At 38.5% G+C, this 21,740-nt stretch overlaps 1 protein-coding gene across 1 annotated transcript in view; it reads right to left on the reverse strand.

Moving 5' to 3' along the window:
- The window catches only part of dnah5l (dynein, axonemal, heavy chain 5 like), a 94,406-nt gene that overhangs the window by 8,284 nt on the left and 64,382 nt on the right, over nt 1-21,740 (reverse strand). The window contains exons 51-68 of the mRNA XM_076970508.1: nt 21,069-21,236; nt 19,660-19,866; nt 18,948-19,277; nt 18,280-18,486; nt 17,927-18,169; nt 17,588-17,742; nt 16,642-17,306; nt 14,596-14,876; nt 14,167-14,382; nt 10,656-10,823; nt 10,425-10,529; nt 8,720-8,833; nt 8,261-8,437; nt 6,649-6,843; nt 6,342-6,497; nt 6,041-6,223; nt 4,459-4,629; nt 1,380-1,758 (exon numbers count right to left, since the gene is read on the reverse strand). Of these exons, the coding sequence (XP_076826623.1) occupies nt 1,380-1,758; nt 4,459-4,629; nt 6,041-6,223; nt 6,342-6,497; nt 6,649-6,843; nt 8,261-8,437; nt 8,720-8,833; nt 10,425-10,529; nt 10,656-10,823; nt 14,167-14,382; nt 14,596-14,876; nt 16,642-17,306; nt 17,588-17,742; nt 17,927-18,169; nt 18,280-18,486; nt 18,948-19,277; nt 19,660-19,866; nt 21,069-21,236 (4,120 nt within the window). The remainder of the gene's footprint in view (nt 1-1,379; nt 1,759-4,458; nt 4,630-6,040; nt 6,224-6,341; nt 6,498-6,648; nt 6,844-8,260; nt 8,438-8,719; nt 8,834-10,424; nt 10,530-10,655; nt 10,824-14,166; nt 14,383-14,595; nt 14,877-16,641; nt 17,307-17,587; nt 17,743-17,926; nt 18,170-18,279; nt 18,487-18,947; nt 19,278-19,659; nt 19,867-21,068; nt 21,237-21,740) is intronic.

Genomic DNA, 21,740 nt, shown 5'->3' on the forward strand with positions numbered 1-21,740 from the left:
GTTCAAAAAAGTAACTGAGTTAATAACTGAATTACTCTATAATAAAAGTAACTCATTACCAGAGAAAGTAACTATTTGCGTTACAGTTAAAAAAAAGTTATATGCCAATGAATAAGGATTTTTTTGAAAAAGCAGTTTTTACAGTCAGTTGAAATGAGTAGATCAGAAAGGTGTTTAACTTTTGATATTTATTGCACATCCACAGACCAGTGCAGTATAAAATCCTTTAATATCCCAAATCTTTGTAAAAAAAAATTAAAATAGTAAACAGTTACACTATATAAAGTGCATTTACATCTATCAAATAAAATTAAATTCTCTCAATCTGAGACAACTGTTTGTTCACAACAGAAGTAAACTTAACAATACAACCTCTATTCTTAATTAAATAATTCAAATACCCAGTCTGGTAGACATTCAGGAACTTCAAGTATTTTCTTAAATAATGTTTATATCGCCACCTTGAAAATGCTATTTTTTCTTCGGCTTGCTCCTGACTCGCCATTTCTGCCTCTTCTCCGTTTGTGTCGTGTGCTTCTGCGCGCGTGTAAAAACACTGGCTCTGATTGGCTACCATAACGCTGCCTTAGCCAATCGCTTACTGACTTGTTAAGTTAAACAGGTGTTACACCGAGAACTGTGACCTATTGAGATCTGTTACTCCTCACTAGCTAGCCTGGGCAGCGGTCCGCTCGCATTACTGTTAGTATATCAATATATAGTAACGCACCGCTTTTAATGACCAGTAACGTCAACGGCGTTGTAACGACAGGAAAAGAAATTAATTATATTATCCCGTTACTAACAAAATGACGCCGTTACCTAACACCGTTATTTTTAACGGCGTTATCCGCAACACTGGTTATGAATACTATGAATACTGAATATTAAAGCCTATTTAATAAACCACTAGCATTTGAATCCTTGTCTCTGAGTGTTTCTTAGATCTCACAGTATTGAATCTATTGTATATAAGATAAATACTGTTAACTGAACCTTTGTGTCTATTAACACTTTCAATTGAATTGAATTGACTAAGCTTTTTGCTAATTTGGGTCTAATTTAGTTTCATCAGCAAAGTAATAAATTGAATATCAAAACAATGATTTTCAGTTAAAATCAGGGAAAACACAGAACAGGGGCATGACAGACACTGGGAAAACCATGGAGACAAAGACAAGGCGGAGCGAAGTAGAACGACACGAGAAAAAGGTGAGGGGGCGGAGTTAGTCGTAATAGCTGCTTTTTGACAGCTATAGAAATAAATTTTGATTGATTGAATTGTTATTGTATTGTTAATATTGAATAGGGTTATGGTTAGTTGAACAAGGATTGTCATATCAAGCATAACACATTACACCTTTATACCATTATTATACCTTTGATGAAAGCCTGGAACTCGTTGTGAGAAATGTTTCTGGCTTGAAGGTCTATCTTGAGTGCCAGGAGAAGGGTGAAAAGGAATTTATGCTCTTCATACAGGCCGCGTACTGTGTAGCGGAACACCTCATAGGTCAGATATTCCATGATGTAAGCCATTCGTTTTGAGGTGATGTGAGACTTTGGTGACTTCTCCATTGAACTGTCAAAAATACCAAGAAACTGACGTAGTGAAGTCTGGTACATGATGTTGACCAGGCTCATTTCTACAATGAGGAAGTAGAGAATGCTTCCCCTTGTGGCTATTGGTCGATACTCCTCACGGGCATGGTTGATTTTTATTTCAGTCTCTGCTGCCACTGATAACTTCTCCCTAACCTAAATGGATAGGAAATAGCTCACATGAACCAAGATAATATTTTAGAACATTTAAGGCATTTCCATCTGAAATGACCTCAATCACTTTTGTTAGACTTCAATACAAGGTTATTCACACTGCTTAGCACTCTGATTTGTTCTTGCTTACCCTGTACGTACTCAGGGTACCCGCAGGTCCTTAAAAAGTCTTAAAATGTCTTAAATTTAGTTTTCCATATTCAAGGCCTAAAAATGTCTTAAAATGTCTGGAATTTTATGAGGGGGGGGCATTAAATTATTATAAGTGTGTGTTGTTCAGTTGTTCTGGCGCGATGTGAACTTTGCCGAATCTAGCGCTAGGACCATGCAGAAAATAACCGCTCCAGGGTCCTAGTGCTAGATTCCTAGCGCTGGAGTATACGGCCTCAACAACGTCAACAATTTTCGTTCGCCAACCCCCCCCCCCCCCACCTCCGTCAACAATTTCCGTCCCCAAACCCCCCCCCCCCCCGTCAACGATGTGGAACACACCTGCATCCCCATAATAGTATTATTTTTTCTTGTGAGAGGTATTAAAAAGGTCTTAAAAGTCATTGATTTTGAGATTTAAAAATGTGCATACCCTGGTACTTCCATGTGTACTTAACTTGTATATAAATCAATCACCACAAGTGTATAAAATTAAGCACCTAGGCATGCAGACAAACATTTTTTTACAAAAATTTGTGAAAGAATATGTCACTCTCAGGAGCTCAGTGAATTCCAGCGTGGAACTGTGATAGGATGCCTCATGTGAGATCCAGTTGTGAAATTTCCTCACTCCTAAATATTCCAGTCAACTATCAGCTGTATTGTAAGAAAATGGAAGTGATGGGAATGACAGCAACTCAGCCACAAAGTGGTAGGACACGTAAACTGATGGAGCGGGGTCAGTGGATGCTGAAGCGCATAGTGCGAAGAGGTCACCAACTTTATCCAGAGTCAATCACTACAGACATCCAAACTTCATGTGGCCTTCAGATTAGCTCAAGAACTGTGCACAGAGAGCTTCATGGAATGGGTTTCCATGATCGAGCAGCTGCATCCAAGCCATACATCACCAAGTACAATGCAAAGCGTCGGATGCAATGGTGTAAAGCATGTTGCCACTGGACTCTAGAGCAGTGGAGGTGCGTTCTCTGAAGTGACGATTTGTACTTCTCCATCTGGCGAATCTGATGAATGAGTGTGGGTTTGGCGGTTGCCAGGAGAGCAGTACTTGTGCATTGTGCCAAGTGTAAAGTTTGCTAGAGGGGGGATTTCTGTCAGGGCTGGGTCCAGGACCAGCCCTCCTGTCACCACCAGAGGGAACCCACGAGCTAATACTCGTGGGAGACGTAATCAGCGGTGAGGACCTGCAGTTGTGCCTTCCACTATTTAATGGGCACGGTTGCAGTGCCTCACTGCTGAGTTGTTTGTTGCCTCTCGCTCTTGCAGCCAGCCTGTTATCCCAGTTATTGAGCAGTCGTCTCTCTCTCTCTCTCTACTGTTTTTTTTTTAGGTTTCTTCTCCTGCGCCCTTACTGGCATTTCTCAAGTTTTCCCCAAGCTGTTTCTTCTCTATATTTTTTAGTTTTTGTGCTTTTTGTTTTCAGCCAGCTCCCTTCCCTGGCTTGTATTTATTTTGTTCGTTTGGGCTCCCTTTTTATCACGACACATCGAGTGGTTTCCTCCGTGTGTTTTTTGTTCTCGTTTTCTGAGTTTTCACTCAGTTTTCTTTTTCCGCGTTTCCCGCTTAGTGGCGGAGGTCTCAGTTTGTCGTGTTTTCTTTTGGGCTTTGCCCCCGGGTTAATCTCCTACAAAAAACCCTGCGAATCCCCTGTTCCCTGGGGGTTCGCGTTACAATTATGGTGTCGATTTGTTTTTCAGGAGCTGGGCTTGGCCCCTTAGTTCCAGTGAAAGGAACTCTGAATGCTTCAGCATACCAAGACATTTTGGACAATTCCATGCTCCCAACTTTGTGGGAACAGTTTGGAACTGGCCTCTTCCTCTTCCAACATGACTGTGCACCAGTGCACAAAACAAGGTCCATAAAGACATGGATGGAAGAGTCTGTTGTGGATGAACTTGACTGGCCTGTACAGAGTCCTGACCTCAACCTGATACAACACTTTTGGGATGAATAAGAGTGGAGACTGAGAGCCAGGCCTTCTCATCCAACATTAGTATGTGGTGACTGTCGTCGGCCAGAGGAGGATGGGTTCCCCCACTGAGTCTTGGTTCCTCTCAAGGTTTCTTCCTCATCCTCTTAGGGTGGTTTTCCTTGCCACTGTTGCCCTTTGCTTAGACTCTGACACTTGTAAAGCTGCTTTGTGACAACAACTGTTGTCACACTGTGATTGATTGATATGTGACCTCACAAAATACATGCATGTATAAATACAAACATATTCCCTTATATTTATTCTCCTCTGGCATTATTGTCTTTTGACCTATTATCTGGACTTTCAGTGCTCCTTTATATATGCATTTCTTCATGCATTTCTCACTAATTTCATTTCTCTGTTAGTGAGCCTGACAAAACATTGGATGACAGTCTTTTCCCTCAAGACATCATGTTCATGCAAAAGAAAATGGCGCTTAAGATTGCATCCATAGTGCAAACTGATTTTTTTTTTTGATGATTTGTTTGTTACACTAAAATGAATACCTCTTTAAACAAGATGGATAAACACCCACATACCTCCTCTGCAGTATGTTTGGTAACTCTGAGCACCTCTATCAGAGACTCATCCTCCACCAGGGAACCCTGTGTGCTGGTCAGTCTGTATAACAGATTCTCCTCCAACTCCTGTGTCTTGCGCTTGTTGGAGGTCACCTCTGATAACATCTTTACACGCTCAGATTCCAGTTCCTTAGCAGAAGTGAACATTTCATATGAATTTTAACTTGACACTTGTTTGGTTAACATTTTCATTTGTATCCATTACATCAGAAAAATCTGACTGTGTGCATGAACATGTTCATGTTCATATGCTATTTATTGCCTAAAATGAAACAATAAATGTTATTAAATATGAAACTACACAATACAATTTATGATACAATGATACAATCATATCATGCTTCATAATCTATGCAGGGAATCAATTTGATCTGTCTTTCAAATTAATACGTTTTAAATAATTTAAAGAATGCCATGGAATTTCTGGAAATTAAATATGTGCTTAAAGGTGTCGATCAGAAGGAAAGAAGCTAAATTTTATGTGCACAGGAAAGGACTCAGTCTCACTTGCAGAGTGTTTCACAATGAACGCTTCAATAGCATGTTAGTGCATAACATTCACTGTTCCTAATAGGAACTGAGCTTAAACAAAGATGAGTAACAGGCACAACATCGACACACAATAAATACTGTTACATAAACAAGATGCTTGTCATTTGGTTTACAAAAGAACATTATGATTTAGTACATCATTCTGATTAGCAGAAGGGCTGGGAATAGTGTGATTCAGTATGTAATCATGTACTTGTGTGCATATATTGTAACCTGCGACAGAGGAATGGGCAGAGGCAGAAGGCACTGTTATCTGCCTGTCATTCCTCTGCTATAGCTGACCCATCAGCTGTTTCTGTGTACAACTGATACGTCAGTTTCTTCCACTAAAAACAGGAAAGCTCCGTATTAGGAGGAATACACATGTGAGACGAAAACTGTCTACTGTGCATACTGTGGTATAAAGGAGAGAGAACTGCCCTCTCTCCTGAGAGTTCTTGTTCTAGACGAGATTCTCATGCTTATTTTACTTAAAAAAAAATCTTTTAAAAATCTTTTTAAAAACCACATCCGAGTCCTCATCTATTTCAGGAAATTTCCACGACAAAGTGCTACTCATAACAGTAACAAGACAAGCATCAGGTGCGATGAGGGACGCAGATGAACACATGCAGAATCCCATCCACACACACACATGCACATAGACACAGACAAACCTGAGGGAGGAGTCAGGGGCAGACCGTTAAATATAGGAGAGGAGCTCCATGGTCACACACTAAACTAGACCTTATTCCATAGGTACATTAATGACTATTACATTTAGATGCATCATTCCAACACAATTTCCATCACAAAGAATGAATTAAAAAACTGTTTATCAGTGGCAGCTCATCAGTTGGAGGGTACGGATTGTGAGTCCAGCTAAATGTGTGCGCATGCACATGTTCAACACCAGAAACTCTCAAATACCGTAACTATGTACGAGATGAGCAATAAAATGAGCATAAATGGCCGTGAACAGTAATATATGGGAGTGTCACATTCTCACTTGTTTCTCTGTGAGTATTACACGACCGAGCAACTGGTCTTCCAGGCCCTTCATTGTGACAGTGAAGTCCACAATTGCAGTTTTTGCACTAATCTCAGGACTGTAGGCTGGGTTGGGCAGTTTTGTTGTGATGTACAAAGTGAATTCCTTCATTACATCCACTTCTTTATCTCCCACTTTAACCTGTTTGAAGAGAGATGCATTCATGTATGATGCGTTACAGAGGAAAGCGGCATCTAAATTATACCAGTGAACAGTTAATTCAACTGCATATAGCACAAGTTATACAGTGTTGTCATACTTTATATGTTGAACCAGATTTGATGAAGTTCTTCTCTAAAATGTTATCAAGAACAGGATCCAACTCTTCCCCAACATCTTCAATGAGAAGTGGTTTCCCAAGAGACAAGCAATCTTCAAAGTGAGCTCGGAAATATTTGTGATTTAAAGATGTCACCTAGTGACAAGAAAGTCAAACAATAACGTTGATACATAATGTAAAATGGGCCTCTAATCCTGTAAAGTGACTAATTAGTTGCTTATGCTTTGCCAAACATTCAAACCATTCAGCTTTCATCTTGTGAACTAATGTACAATTGGGTTTGTACCTGTAGGCCATTATCACTTTCACGGTTCTTGATCCATGTCTTTCCCTGACCCTGAGGGTCGATAAGAAGGGGATAACGGGATGCTCCAGAGACAATGATGCCATTTTGAATAGACAAGTCATCACTAGGAAGGCCCTGAAGGTTCCATTCACCTATAGTGGCATTGTCCACGAGCATAGTGATGACGCTGAAGTTCTATATTAAAATGTAATAAATGAAACAATGAATATTATTAATTAAATATGAAACTACTCAATAAAATTTATGACAGGGGTCACCAACCTATTTGAAACTGGGAGTTATTTCTTGGATACCAATTATTGCGGAGGACTACCAGATTAATACGCATCAATCGAACGAAAAGTTGTTGAGCGGGGGGGGGGGGGGGGGGGGGTGTTGGGGGGTGGGGTGCATGGCACTATAGTGAGCTATTTTTAAAACAAGCCCGTGGGCGTCATGTTGGTGACTCCTGATTTATGATTTAATGATACGATCATATCATACTCCATAGTCTATGCAGGGAGTCGATTTGGTTTGTCTTTCAAATGAATACGTTTTAATTAATTTAAAGAATGTCAAGGAATTTCTGGAATTTAAACACATGGCCTCGATAAAAAGATATATTAATAATAAAAAGTGTTGAAGGAAAAAAGCTAAACTTTGTGCGTTTCAATAGCATGTTTGTGCATAACATTTGCTTGTATTACGTCACAGGCTATACTTCGACAAGACGTAATCACATCTAAAAGGGACTGGGCTTAAACAAAAACGAGCAACAGGCACAACATTGTTGCACATTAAATACTGTTACATAAACAAGATATAAGAAGTGCTACTCATAAGAGTAACAAGACAAGCATCAGGTGTGATGAGGGATGCAGATGAACACATGCAGTATCCCATCCACACACACATGCACATAGACACAGACAAACCTGAGGGACGAGTCAGGGGCAGACTGTGAAAGTAGTAACGAAACTAGTAAAACTGGCCATTAACACTTATTGGTAAAAAAAATAAAAATCAAAAATGATATCCATTGTATATTTCTGTGACTGTATACCATATACTTCCTGTTTGGGGTGCTTGACAAATGTTTATCCATGTTGGTCCTTAAACCTTTGGCTAACACATAATCTGGAGAAGCTCTTTAATTAGTTCACTTAAAGTTTGCTGAGAGCGACAAACTGAGAGTTATATGACTGAATGGTTCGCTTGTATTACGTTACTAACACATAAGAAATGAACCATCTCTTGTAATTCCAGTGGGAAACTTGAGAGAACATGAAGACGTTAAGATTGTGCATTTTGAATACAAACTACATTAAACAAATATTAACTAAAATATATGCTAGCTTCGTAGCAAAGCTAGCTACTGGAACATATCCTAATCAAGCACATATTTGAAGTGTATAATAATATGCCAACAAGCTTATGTAATACACTTATTCTTCTGGTATTAACAAACATAGTACAATCTCGCTGGGATATGCGTGTTCACTTTTTTTTGTGCTTTTGTTGTGTTTAGATTTTTCAGTTTGTTTGCACCCCCCTCAAAACGTTTAGCACCAGCCACCACTGCTGCTCATAGACTGCAGACAGGTGAACATACCTCAGTGTATGGAATAAGGTGGCTGTTCATTTCTTTCTTCCACTGCTGAATAAGAAGATTACGGTATTCTTGGTTGAAGGGACCAGCATAGGACAAAAAACCAGTAGCCAGCAACACATCTCCCACTAGATACTCAATTTGCCTCTGGAACTCAATACTGCTCTCTGTCCAACGAATCTAATGGAGACACATATTCCCATGCACACATATTCCATGTAGAAATAAAAGTAAAATATTAAACTTGCAGTTACAGCCCAATTTTTTCTGCACAATGCTGATTTCAGTGTATAAAGAACAGTCAACAGCTAGAAAAATGCACAATATCTCAACATCAGTCATGTCTCCTACATTCAAGACTTACACTGTTTTTGTTGAGTGAAAGTGCCCACAAATGCATCCAAAAACAAGGATCTTTTTCCACATATACCCATGCCTCAAAATGATTATGGCTAGGCTAACCTTCTCTCCGTGAAGGCCATCAATGAGGGCCATCGCGTTGGACATCTTCCTGCGGCACCCTTCCGCATCCTCCAGTAGTGACTGTTTCTCTCTCATCGCAGCATCATAAACTGCCTGGTTAAAGAGTGAGTGGCTTGCTTTCTTTTACTAAGATATGCAATTAAAATTAAGATTTTTAAAGTTTTTCAAAAACTTGTTTTCTATCATCTACTGATAAAAGGACAATGCTAAAAGATGACAATATTTGATGATAGTAATTTAATGATATTCAGACAATAATAAAAAATAAAATAAAAAATAACTAAAAATGATATGCTTTGTTTAAAAATACAAACAAAAAAGTTAGTCTATAAAATTATTGAGATCATCTGCCTCCACTCACCTGTCTTCCCCACTATACGCCTCAGAACCATGGGGAGTAGGGTTTTTAGTAGTTCTGCCACTAGGTCAGAGGTGTCAAGTAACGAAGTACAAATACTTCATTACCTTACTTAAGTAGAAATTTTGGGTATCTATACATTTTTGAAGTAATAATTTTTTATCTGACTTTTTACTTCTACTTACATTTTCATGAAATTATCTGTACTTTCTACTCCTTACTTTTTAGAAATAGCCTTGTCACTCCTGTTTCATTTTGGGTTGTTCTCAATTTGGCTTGTCATAATTAAAAAAAAACTATCCAAATAAATAGTTGTATTTATTTTATTCCACACCCTACTGCTTTGTGCGTGATCCATCACATGCCAAGTCATATTCCAGCAATGACATAGCAGACATGAGTAGCTTAGTATGCTATTCATGGCAGACACTCAAGAACTTGAGCTAAATGTTCCAACTAAGCACCAGGAGGCTGGTATCCAGGAAGACCATCTAACCAGCTGTATATCAAAAGCACTCCGATGTAGGTTTTTGAAGTGTCTTGTAATCTCTGTATATATCGTCATGGTAATAAATGTTTTGTGTGGTGCACCACTCCCTCACTGCTCCTCCCTCGCCACTGTGACAATATGGTTTTAATAAATTAGCATTTTACTAAATTGCTTTAGTTTTTAATATGCCCATTAAATGAAATATTAGCCTATTGTTAAGTTAGCCTATTGCCTATTTTTTAACATTACCATTTAAAAATAACATTATAGTCATAATGGCTTTTAGAAAAATTGGGGGGGGGGGGGGGGGGGCTATAGGCCTTGTGACGCGACCTATGTTTTTGTCCTTTATGGAATTACTTTTTTTTTTACATTACTTTTACTTTTATACTTTAAGTAGTTTTGAAACCAGTATTTTTACACTTTTACTTGAGTTGATACTTCAACTTCTGCATTAGTATTTTTACAGCTTAGTATCTATACTTCTACCCAATACTTCTGTGAATACGTATGACACCTTTGCCCTAGGTTATGGAATGCTCTACCTCCTGACTTAAGGAATTCTAACTCCATTTCACATTTCAGGTCTCAAAATTTACCGATTTAGAGTTGCCTATACCATCTGACTCCAACTGCTCTGTGCATTTTATTTGTTGAAGATTGTCTCTCTGTTTTGCTGTTTTATTTATTATTTAGTTATTATTATTATTGTCATATTTTATATTTTAGATTATGTAGGGTGATCTTGAGTGTCAGAAAGGTGCTATCAAATAAAATGTATTATTGTTAATTTTTTTAGACTCTGCACTTGCGTCCTGCCTTGCCTGACCCCACACCTGTGCCTCATCCAGTTCTTTCTGCTTGGCATCCAGCAGTTCCTGAGCTCTCGACAGTTCATCCTGAGCCACAGTAAGTCGGGCTTCTTGCAGCTTCAAGTTAGCCTGGAATGGGCAGTTCAGAATAAAAATGACATGGCATTAAATGCTATACTTAACACCATATTTATGTTAAAACCATTTAAAAGCCAATTTCTGATCATCAAACTGAGGCTGATAAAATATCTTCACCTTCAGGGGTAAGACTTCTTTATTGATTCCAAAAAAGTCCACCATAGCCTCAGTCCAGGAGCAAAGTCCAGCCACATTGCCACAAATTCGTTTGGCTGACTCCAGATTATAATCCTCCATACTCAGATATGGCATAACAAACTCAACGACCTCTTCAGTAATGGTATCCTTTTTTGTTAAAAACAGCAAACAACAAAAAAGATTTTACTGGGCTACTGCCTAGAAATTTGTAGTGGCAGCATGTGACCTGACAAAGCAGTTTAAGCATTCTGAATATTTACATGAATAGAGATAACTTTGTTCACTGTACCTAGTAAATATGTTTACATATTCCCCAATGGTAGTTTTACATGTGACTAAAGAAGAAGAGTAATGATTGAATAGAGTAACAGTTTCTTTTCAAACCTTCCAAAGAAGCAGTTGTCTTATGACTACTTGCTGCATTGTGATGTTGCTTCTTTAAACCTTATTTGTCTCATTTACAGCATGGACTTAATTTCTGCTGTTACATAGATGGCACTCTCATCTATGTGAATAGCAAAGGAATCAGCACCCTAATGCACTCTGCTATACCACTACTTGATGTGTAAGCATAGGTTATAAAGACCCTATGGAGTACATGCTCAAAAACAGGAAAGCTCCATATTAGGAAGAATACATGTGAGACGAAAACTCTCTACCGTGCATTCTCACTAATCAGTTTCTCAGTGTGCCTAAATGTACTGTAAACGTGATAATTCCGCCTGCTAAAATGGTATAAAGGAGAGAGGACTGCCCTCCCTCCTCATAGCTCTTGTTCTAGACGAGACTCTTGTTATAAATTGTAATGCAGAATGAAATGCACAAGTGCCACATCTTTAACGCACCACTGGTTTAACTCCCCTTTCAGTAAGACGTCAAATACAATGGGTTGTTTTTGTGTATAAAGGACTTATTGGTCAGCTTCCTTCATACTTGTCTGAACTTTTGACAAGAACCAGTTCTTTGTATTATTTACACTATAGTAGCTATTTAACACTGAATATTCATGTCTGAATTTGTAAAGAAATCGTTCAGTGTTGATGCTCCCTCAACATACAATGATCTTCAGATTTGAAGGAATTTAAATCAATTGTCATAAATTACTATACATATGGTTGCACTTGTTACTGTATGTTTGTATATTTGTATTAATTCTGTTATGCTACAGCCCCTGACCCCTCCCCTTTGGGCATGTATGTTTTCTACGTCTAGTCGTCTGCATCTGTGGATCTTCGTGGGTGTGGTTGTGTCCGAGTGTGTTCATCAGTCTCTCCTGTGCCTCATCTCGTGATCTATTTAATGTCGTTCTTGCAGTGTCCCGTGCTCGTCTTTATCTGAGTCACACACGTGAGTGTATAAGTGTTCTATGTGCGCTATCTGCGCTATTTAAAGTAACGTTGCTGTGTTTGAGCTGGACTTCGTGCCTCGTCCTTCCACCCGCACCCAGCGTTACAACTTATTTGTTATTTTAGTAGTTTTAATTGTTGGTTTGTGTCTTATGTGGCACTATCTTGGCCAGGGCTCACATGTATTTTATATTTTAATATCAATATGACTACCCTGGTAAAATAAAGGTAAATAAATAAATAAATAATGATCCTCAGACAGTACTGGGCTGGAGAGAGGAGCCTAAGATGTGCAGTTATGCAATAGTTGTGAGCTAGGTGTATATACAGTGATGTCAGGTATAACGGGTTACTATTTCCAGTCCAGTAATCAGATTAAAGTTACTTATCTAAGTAACTGTGCATTATTATTTTTATTTTCCTTAGTAAAAATATATATTTTTGCTTTCTTCTTGGCTCAGTTATACTTTTGCATCTGACCGTAGCACTCGACTCCACAAGCTGCGCTCGACCGTGTTTTACACGTCATGCTTTGCAGTGTTCTCTATAACGATATGTGGTAGTGTATAGAAATACCCCTCAAAAACAGGGGAAGGAACATTTACCAGGTTTGAAAAGTGCTGGAATTTTGGCTAAAGTAGATTACATTAAAATGCTTGAAATTGTATTGTATTTCGTTTCACAGCAAGTAGCTGTCTGACTGAATAGTTCGCTTGTATTACGTTTACAAATACATTTACAAATAATACTGCACAGCAACACAAACGTGATGTCAGGAGATACATTATTTAAATGTCAGGAGATACATCGTTACTGTTAAAAATGCACTTCCAATAAAGTGAGTATTGGAAAAATGTATTTTGCTGCTGAATGTAACTACTTGTAACTTGTAATCTAACGTAGTTATTTTTAAAATCAAGTAATTAGTAATGTAACTAAGTAGAAACAGTAGTAAAACATTTATTACTAAGTTATTAAGTTATTAAGTATTTAAATGTAATTAGTTTTGACATTTATTTATTTCCAAGTGTGGTGGATCCTTGTGCTTACCACCGACACAAAGTACATCATGGAGGAAAAAATGTATACTAATGTATTCAAGAGCTGGCTCTTTAAATGTAGACACCTGTGATAAAATGTAAAAGTTGTGAGTCAAGGTTGGTTAAGCAGAAGTGTTATTAAAGAATGGCTTTAATGATTGAGAAACTAATAGCTGATACAACTAGATCTGCATTTGGAGAACCTTACCTAGTCCGTCTCAGGTAACCTAAAGAGATACTGTATACCGTACATGTACTCTGTTAGATCAATGCTCTTGTATAATGTAAAGGTTTTGATATTGTCTTTAAACAGAAGCTCATGTCATCAGGGTGAGTGAGAAATGGCCTGAAGCTAGACACAGGATGTTCTGTTTTATTAAGAGATAAGGTCTCTGAAGTAAAGACATGCTGTTCTCATGTAGGGCCAGCCAGACGGACCCTGGAATACAACTTGCAACATATGTACAAAATAAGTGAACTAAAAAGATGGCCAAAAACAATTCTGTATAATGGATGATTCTGTAGTGAGCAAAATGATTCCAAATTTGGTGTTAAGAAGAGATTGTACACAGCATTGAGGGGTTCATGATGGGTGGAGCATCTATGATATAAGTATGAGCTTAAACTGTTAGTTTTCGGATCTCACAAGCGCTCTGCTGAAGCTTGCAACCATTGTCTTCTGAGTCTTATCCTTTACATCAAACAAACGCGACAACACGCCACACATTGGCACTTTGTTTACAAACTGCTCTTTGATCCTAGAGAAAGTAATATTTAGGATGGCAGTTAGCCTTTATATCCTAACTTCACTTCAGCAATAGCTATGCAGCTACAGTATTTGAATTTAGCTTACAGTCCTGCAGAAATAGTGAAGTTCCAAGCAAAAAATAAAAATAAATCAAACACAAAAACAAAAACTGGTATTACATAACATCACTTTTATGCTCTCATGCAGCAGTTCCAGTGTAGGTCACATTGATATCAAGTCTGAATGGTTTAATATAACCTGATTACTGTAGTACGCATCAAATTCATATACATTACGCAAAATCCATATTCCAAATTCACATACATCCCCATTATGGGTTCGGCGTGCACACTGACCTTATTGAAGTTGAGCAGCATGCTGAGAAAGGCTGAGTTGTTCATCAGTTTGAGGGCTTCACTCCAAGAGGGTTTTGGGCAGGGCCTCTCAGGGTCCATGGTGACTGTATCCACCCGGCGCTGGAACAGCAGCAATACACTGTCCATAATGCGCATGATCAGATGTGGAGGCTTCCCCAACTTGCGCACTGTAGCAATATCTGACGGCTTTATGGTCTAGTAACAAGACAAAGGAGTTAATTCATATAACTAAATCTGAAATCCTGATTGATCCTGATCTTTGCAAAACAATGCATTCTAGTCAATATCACCTTTATTATTATGTTTCCTTTGATTTGTCCCATAACCAAGTTCTAATAGTATTAAAAATTACACAAAGTCTGTCACGGATCACCATCAAAGTGAACTTTCACTGGACTCGACACCTGCCTGCAGTGCAGCCTCTGCAGCAGCCAGCGCAGGTTTTGCTGCTTCCAGTTTGGACTCTGCTGCTGCCTTATCCCCTGCTATTTCATCCACAATGGCCTGGGCCTTGTCTTTCACTTTCTGCACCTGGGCTTTAACCCTCTCAGCTGCTTGTGCTTTGTTGGTGACCTCCTGAAGGACGACGTCAGCTTTACGAGATGCCACCTCCAGCTCCTGCTCTTTCACTGCCAGGGCTTTGGAGAGCTGATTTACACCCTCCTCTGCCTCCATTAATCTATCAAGACCTGTGGATAGAATTTAGGGAGGCTATTGCTGCTACATGTACATGTACATTTATTAAAGGTCATGTGGTACTAATGTGATACAAATTTTCACCTTGCATATTTACACACGTGGACAAAATTGTTGGTACCCCTTGGTTAATGACAGAAAAACCCACAATGGTAACAGAAATAACTTTAATCTGATAAAAGTAATAATAAATAAAAATTCTATGAAAATGTACAAATGAAAGTCAGACATTGCTTTTCAACCATGCTTTAACAGAATTATTTTAAAAAATAAACTCATGAAACAGGCCTGGACAGAAATTATGGTACCCTTAACTTAATATTTTGTTGCACAACCTTTTGAGGCAATCACTGCAATCAAATGATTCCTGTATCTGTCAGTGAGACTTCTGCACCTCTCAGCAGGTATTTTGGCCCACTCTTCATGTGCAAATTGCTCCAGCTGTCTCAGGTTTGAAGGGTGCCTTTTCCAGACGGCATGTTTCAGCTCCTTCCAAAGATGCTCAATAGGATTTAGGTCAGGGCTCATAGAAGGCCACTTCAGAATAGTCCAGTGTTTTCCTCTTAGCCATTCTTGAGTGTTTTTAGATGTGTGTTTTGGGTCATTATCCTGTTGTAAGACCCACGACCTACGACTGAGACCAAGCTTTCTGACACTGGGCAGCACATTTCTCTCTAGAATCCCTTGATAGTCTTGAGATTTCATTATACCCTGCACAGATTCAAGACACCCTGTGCCAGATGCAGCAAAGCAGCCCCAGAACATAACAGAGCCTCCTCCATGTTTCACAGTAGGGACAGTGTTCTTTTCTTCATATGCTTCATTTTTCCGTCTGTGAACATAGAGCTGATGTGCCTTGCCAAAAAGTTCCATTTTTGTCTCATCTGTCCATAGGACATTCTCCCAGAAGCTTTGTGGCTTGTCAACATGAAGTTTGGCAAATTCCAGTCTGGCTTTTTTATGTTTTGTTGTCAACAATGGTGTCCTCCTTGGTCGTCTCCCATGAAGGCCACTTTGGCTCAAACATCGACGGATAGTTCGATCTGAGACTGATGTTCCTTGAGCTTGAAGTTCACCTTGAATCTCTTTAGATGTTTTTCTTGACTCTTTTGTTACCATTCGTGTTATCCATCTCTTTGATTTGTCATCAATTTTCCTCCTGCGTCCACGTCCAGGGAGGTTGGCTACAGTCCCATGGATCTTAAATTTCTGAATCACATGTGCAACTGTAGTCACAGGAACATCAAGCTGCTTGGAGATGGTCTTATAACCTTTACCTTTAACATGCTTGTCTATTATTTTCTTTCTAATGTCCTGAGACAGCTCTTTTCTTTGCTTCCTCTGGTTCATGTTGAGTGTGGTACACACCTTGTCACCAAACAGCACAGTGACTACCTGTAGCCCTATATATAGGCCCACTGACTGATTACAATATTGTAGACACCTGTGATACTAATTAGTGAACACACCTTGATTTAACATGTCCATTTGGTCACATTATTTTCAGGGGTACCATCATTTCTGTCCAGGCCTGTTTCATGAGTTTATTTTTTAAAATAATTCTGTTAAAGCATGGTTGAAAAGCAATGTCTGACTTTCATTTGTACATTTTCATAGAATTTTTATTTATTATTACTTTTATCAGATTAAAGTTATTTCTGTTACCATTGTGGGTTTTTCTGTCATTAACCAAGGGGTACCAACAATTTTGTCCACGTGTGTACATGTACAGTATGTAGCTCAAAAAAAGATGCATACCAGAATTCATACGTTCTGCCAGCATCCCCACATTTGCAATCTTCTCAGAATATATGGTCTGGTACCCTTTAATAAAAGATAAGTATGATTTAGGTGTCACATAGGTCTGACGCCTATAGCGTTGGAAGTACTCAGTGCAAATCTGTGCCACCATATCCTGAAAGGTCCCCATTGTGCCCATGACACTCTGCTTAACCTCCACAGAGCACTGGAATGGATAGCTTGCTAAGAAGTACTGAGCTACTGCCACCAGAGCATCTTTTGGCCATCTTTGGAACCAGTCAATGGTGCATCCAGAGATCAGTCCTGGGAACTTTGTAGCACGAGACCGAAGTTTCTCCCCAACAGGAGAGAAGCAAAGAATCACATGGAGGTTACTGCGTACTCTCGACAGGAAGTAGTTGTACAAGTTATCAGTGGTCGGAGGGCAGCGAGGGTGATGACGCTTCAGTGAGGGTATTAGTTCTTGGCTGATTTCATCTACTTCATCGCGGGCAAACAGGTTGGACACTTCACCAGATGCCACCACATTGGTCATGTACTCCAGAAATGACTCATCTTTCACATCATTGTCTGTAAAGATGAAGGTGACACCCTTGTCCTGTAGTCCTGCCGTTCTATACAGGGTCCTCAGGTCCTCCATGAGATTAGTCACATTGTAGGTCCTTTAAAGAATGATTTATGGATTTACATAAACATTCATCCCACATGACATAGTACAAAAATTGCTTAACTAATTCAATTATCTGTAAATTCACAAAAATAATGCACCAATCTTTCATTTGAAGTGCAACACCATTATTTTGAAAGCTTACAATAAAAATTTTGTGGTGTATTATTGTATATTGTGAAAATATTGATCACTATGCTCTCTAGAACAAAAACATATCCATTTGAAACAAGCAATGTAAGTATTACAGGGGGGGGGGGGGGGGGGGGGAGTCACCGTGTAAGGGTGATCTGGAAGCTTTCGTAACCAGCGATGAAGGAGGCCAGCCGTGTGAGGCTCTGCTTCCCAGATCCTCCCACTCCTACTAACAGGGCATTGCCTTGGGGTGTCCGGATTATCCGTGATATCTTTATTAGGTGGATCATTGCATCCTGTGGGGAACAATAATTACAGATATTAGATATTACAGGTAGAGAGCAAAAAACAATTAAAGGCAATCCATGAGTGATATAAGGGAAATAAAATAAAACAACACTTTTTAACTGTCCCATGGAAAGTAAACATGTGAAGTGAACCTTCACATGTTTTAAAGAAGAGTCATTTATTATAACTGACCTTGAAGAAGACCAGATCCATGTTAGAGCCTCTCACAGTTTCATTATACTGCTGCATTAATAGTGCAAGCCGTTCTGACAAAGCTAAGAAGGAAGGAACAGGCTCGTAGATTTTTGGAGCCAAAACTTCAGTTTCTTCAGGTTCATCTCCTGTAATTTCTGGAGCATCTCTAAGAAAATCCACAAAATACTCCTCCCATAGACCACATCTCAGCAGACCAGATCCATTGTCTTCCTCAATTATCTGAACATAAAGGAACATGACAGAAAATAGAATTTAAAGGGCTCCATAAGGTCATTTCTCATCAAAAGTTGATTATATACATCTATGGTTTTCACATCTAATACACCTACCCTTTCAAGAATGCCATCAAAGATCTCCCTGTCATTCTGATCAATGAAGCGGTCAGCAATAACTCTTGTGCACTCATGGCAGGAGAGAGAAGCCAGCAGCTCTCGGCTTCTACACACCTCTGCTCCTACAGATAGAATCCCTTGCCATATCCTACTTAAGTCCCGCAAGTTGAAAATATAGTGAAACTTTGCAGGTGAGGGCAGCATCTAAAAAGATAAGTATAACATTTCTTGACAATTATTTTTATTAAATTACCGATATATCCAAACATCTGAATGTTAACTTCTTATAATGTCAGTGTCATTTTAAGTCCCATGAATATAGAATATTATTATAATATAGTTCCCATCCCCCATAAAATTCCAAATGTGTTAAATTTCTATGCCATTCTCTTGTTATGGATCTTTAATATATATATGCACCCATTTACATGTCGTTTTTGATTGGTTTTTACTTTTTGTGCAATTTACTGTGCAGGTAAGTTGACATTAGTGCTCTTATTATCACCATGGAAACTTGAGGATAGGAATTAAATACTGTTTCACACAATTTATTTGGATAGAGCTGCTACTGCCAGCTTTTATGAATCAGAGCCATTGAGCACCAACATGTGCTGTATATTAATACAGCATAATTTGCACAATTAGCATTCTAAATGAAGCTTTACCTTAGTTTTGATTGTCTGCCACACTTTCCTAATGGTGGGGACAAGAGCAGCAGCCAATGAGCACACATCCTCTGTGAAACCCCTTTCCAAGCAGAAATATCCAGATGCCAGGGTGTGAAAAATTTTATCTATGGACGAATTGGAGGGCAGAGTGCAGTTGAACACACTGAACTGGCGTTTGAGACGCTGTGGGATGTCATTGCGTCCACCTCCAGGGTGTATCATTGCCGCCACCAGCTGCATGTCCACCACAGTGATGAACTCGCCAGGACGCTCCAAACTGTAGAAGCCCCCCTGTTCCATCAGCTGTCGTACAATTTCATTAGTAATCTGAGAATGAAAAATATCATAATTCATATCCAAAATAGACTGAATTAAAACTTTAGTATGATTTAGTATGATTTAGTATGATTGTTTTGTTGGGTTTGGGGTGGAGGAGTGTTTGAAGTTATTGGACCTTTTGACAGTTTTATTGAAAAAGCACAAATGCAGATGCGGTTTGCCTCTGACCCTATAAATTTTTTAGGCGTTTATATATTATGCCTATAACATTTTTTGTTCCATGTGCTTCCTTCTGCTTATCATGTTTCACAATCTGGACTAGTGCAGCCTGGCATTATATGTAATAAATACATGAATTTAATCTTCTCCAGTCTTTTGTATATTCTATTTTATTTTGCTTAAATGCAATTTTTACAGATGACTAGCTTACCTGGTCTCCCCACTCATTGATTACTGGCATGTTTATATCATCAATGAAAACAGTCATCCGTTTCCCTGCAGGTGGTCCATATGTTGAACCCATGCGTTTGTCAATGTAGCTCTCGATAGTTTGCTGAAACATACTGGGGAGGGTTGCTGAGGAGAAGTTCAGGCTTTTATTCAGGTGTGTCTCTGGCTCATACTTGCTGGTATAACCCTAGAGAAAGGTTAATACAACTTCATTAGGTCAGTAAATAGACTCAAAACTTCTCATTCCTAAAATGCACATAGTATCACCATAACTTTTGTTTAAGAAAAAAAGTCAGAACTTGTCCGTTACGGTGTCATTGCTTAATAATCAGGCTTAACATTGTATATTTTTTCCAATTGCTACAGAGACGTTAAGATTTTTATAGAATAACATAAAAGATAAGTAATGAGTAATATCCCAGTGCTTAAAAATGTCTGTTACAATAATTAAAAATCATATATGATTTAGATATAAATCATATATGAAAGTAATTTATTCCTGAGCAAATTGCATCAAATATCAAACGCAAACACAATAGGAGATAAACATGAGTTCTGACCACTGGACTAGATCTCTGGCATAGCAGACAGAGCACCCATCTAACCTCAATAAGTGATGCTTTCTGTCACATGGGGGCTTCACAGACAGAACAGATTTTTAGCATCTTTATTGAAATCTCCTTAAATAATTTTCTATAACTTTTCTAGTGTGATCAAGTTTCTGAGATTTGTTACATCAGAAAGGTTACCTTCTTACTTGCTGATGTTCAATGACATTGTTTACAGAGTTTTAAATTAATGTGATTTGCAATTATTATACAAAAACGTTGTGAATGTAAACTGTAAAAATAAACATTCCTTGACTCTTCACTCATGACTGAACTAGAAAATTTTAAGCAATAACATTAATAGGGGATTACTCCAGATTATTCTTCAGTAAAACAGCCATATAAAACAGCCACTGTCCTGGGCAGGATGCCTTTTTAAACTTGAGTGTGTATGTCCTTCACTCAACAGACTGGCACAGCACATTGGGTCAAAGGTTTCAATTGATCTGCTTCCAACTCAGCTGAACAAATTCTCATTAAGAATGACATGCAACAATCTGAAATATGGGCACAATGTTCTGTTTCTGCAATTCTAAGAACATCGATCAGGAGAAAAATGGTTCCCACTGGGCCTCTCAGTCTAACTCCAACCTAAACCTAAACAGAAGTATAAGTTTTGCTTTAAGATATATTAAAATAAGATATATTACTTTTATCAATAAAATTATTTTATCAATAAAATAATTAGTAACATTAGTAATACATTTAATTAAATAATTGTAACAATTCATGCAGCGCTCCTGCACAGTAAAGAAGAAACAGAAACACAAAGCAGACACACCTTGATCATAACAGTCTTGCCGGTGCCCTGCTCCCCAGTCAGCAGCACAGGTTTGCCTTGTTTCATAATGGTTTGCAAAAGGAATTCAGTCCGTGTGTTATCCACATTTGGTACAAGAACAGAAGCATAGTCAGGGACTGTGTCCTTAGGATAATGATACTCTGGCACCTGAAAATAACACATTTATATAATGAAAAGTTTATTATCATAAATTCATTATTAAGCATTTTTTTAATGACACAGTAAGTATAAAATGCAAATCTAAAATTTTGTTATTTATATAAATACAAAATATGTATATAAATCACAAACACAATATGATGGTCTAAATTACAATTGAAACTTTAAAACACTGCTCTCATTCCTGCATTCTGCATTTCACATGCAGCTGCATCCTTGGCCTGTAAAAATTAATTCTCTCCATTTTGGAAAAGCCCTTCTAGTTAGTATTAACTTTTTTAGCCCAGTGTGGGTTTTTGCTCACAGCACAAGTACCTGCTACTGCAGGATGCGTACAGGATCATGTCGTCTAAACTGGAAATGGGAATGGAGTAATGGAGTGCAGGGGAGTTACCGCATCATCACACTATGTTATATTAAGTAAACATCTACTGCATTTCTTAATGCTGCTACCGTACTAAACTACCTCTGTAGCCTTTTGAGAGCAGCACA

This window comes from Brachyhypopomus gauderio, chromosome 13 (assembly GCF_052324685.1).
Source record: "Brachyhypopomus gauderio isolate BG-103 chromosome 13, BGAUD_0.2, whole genome shotgun sequence".
Classification (NCBI taxonomy): Eukaryota; Metazoa; Chordata; class Actinopteri; order Gymnotiformes; family Hypopomidae; genus Brachyhypopomus; species Brachyhypopomus gauderio.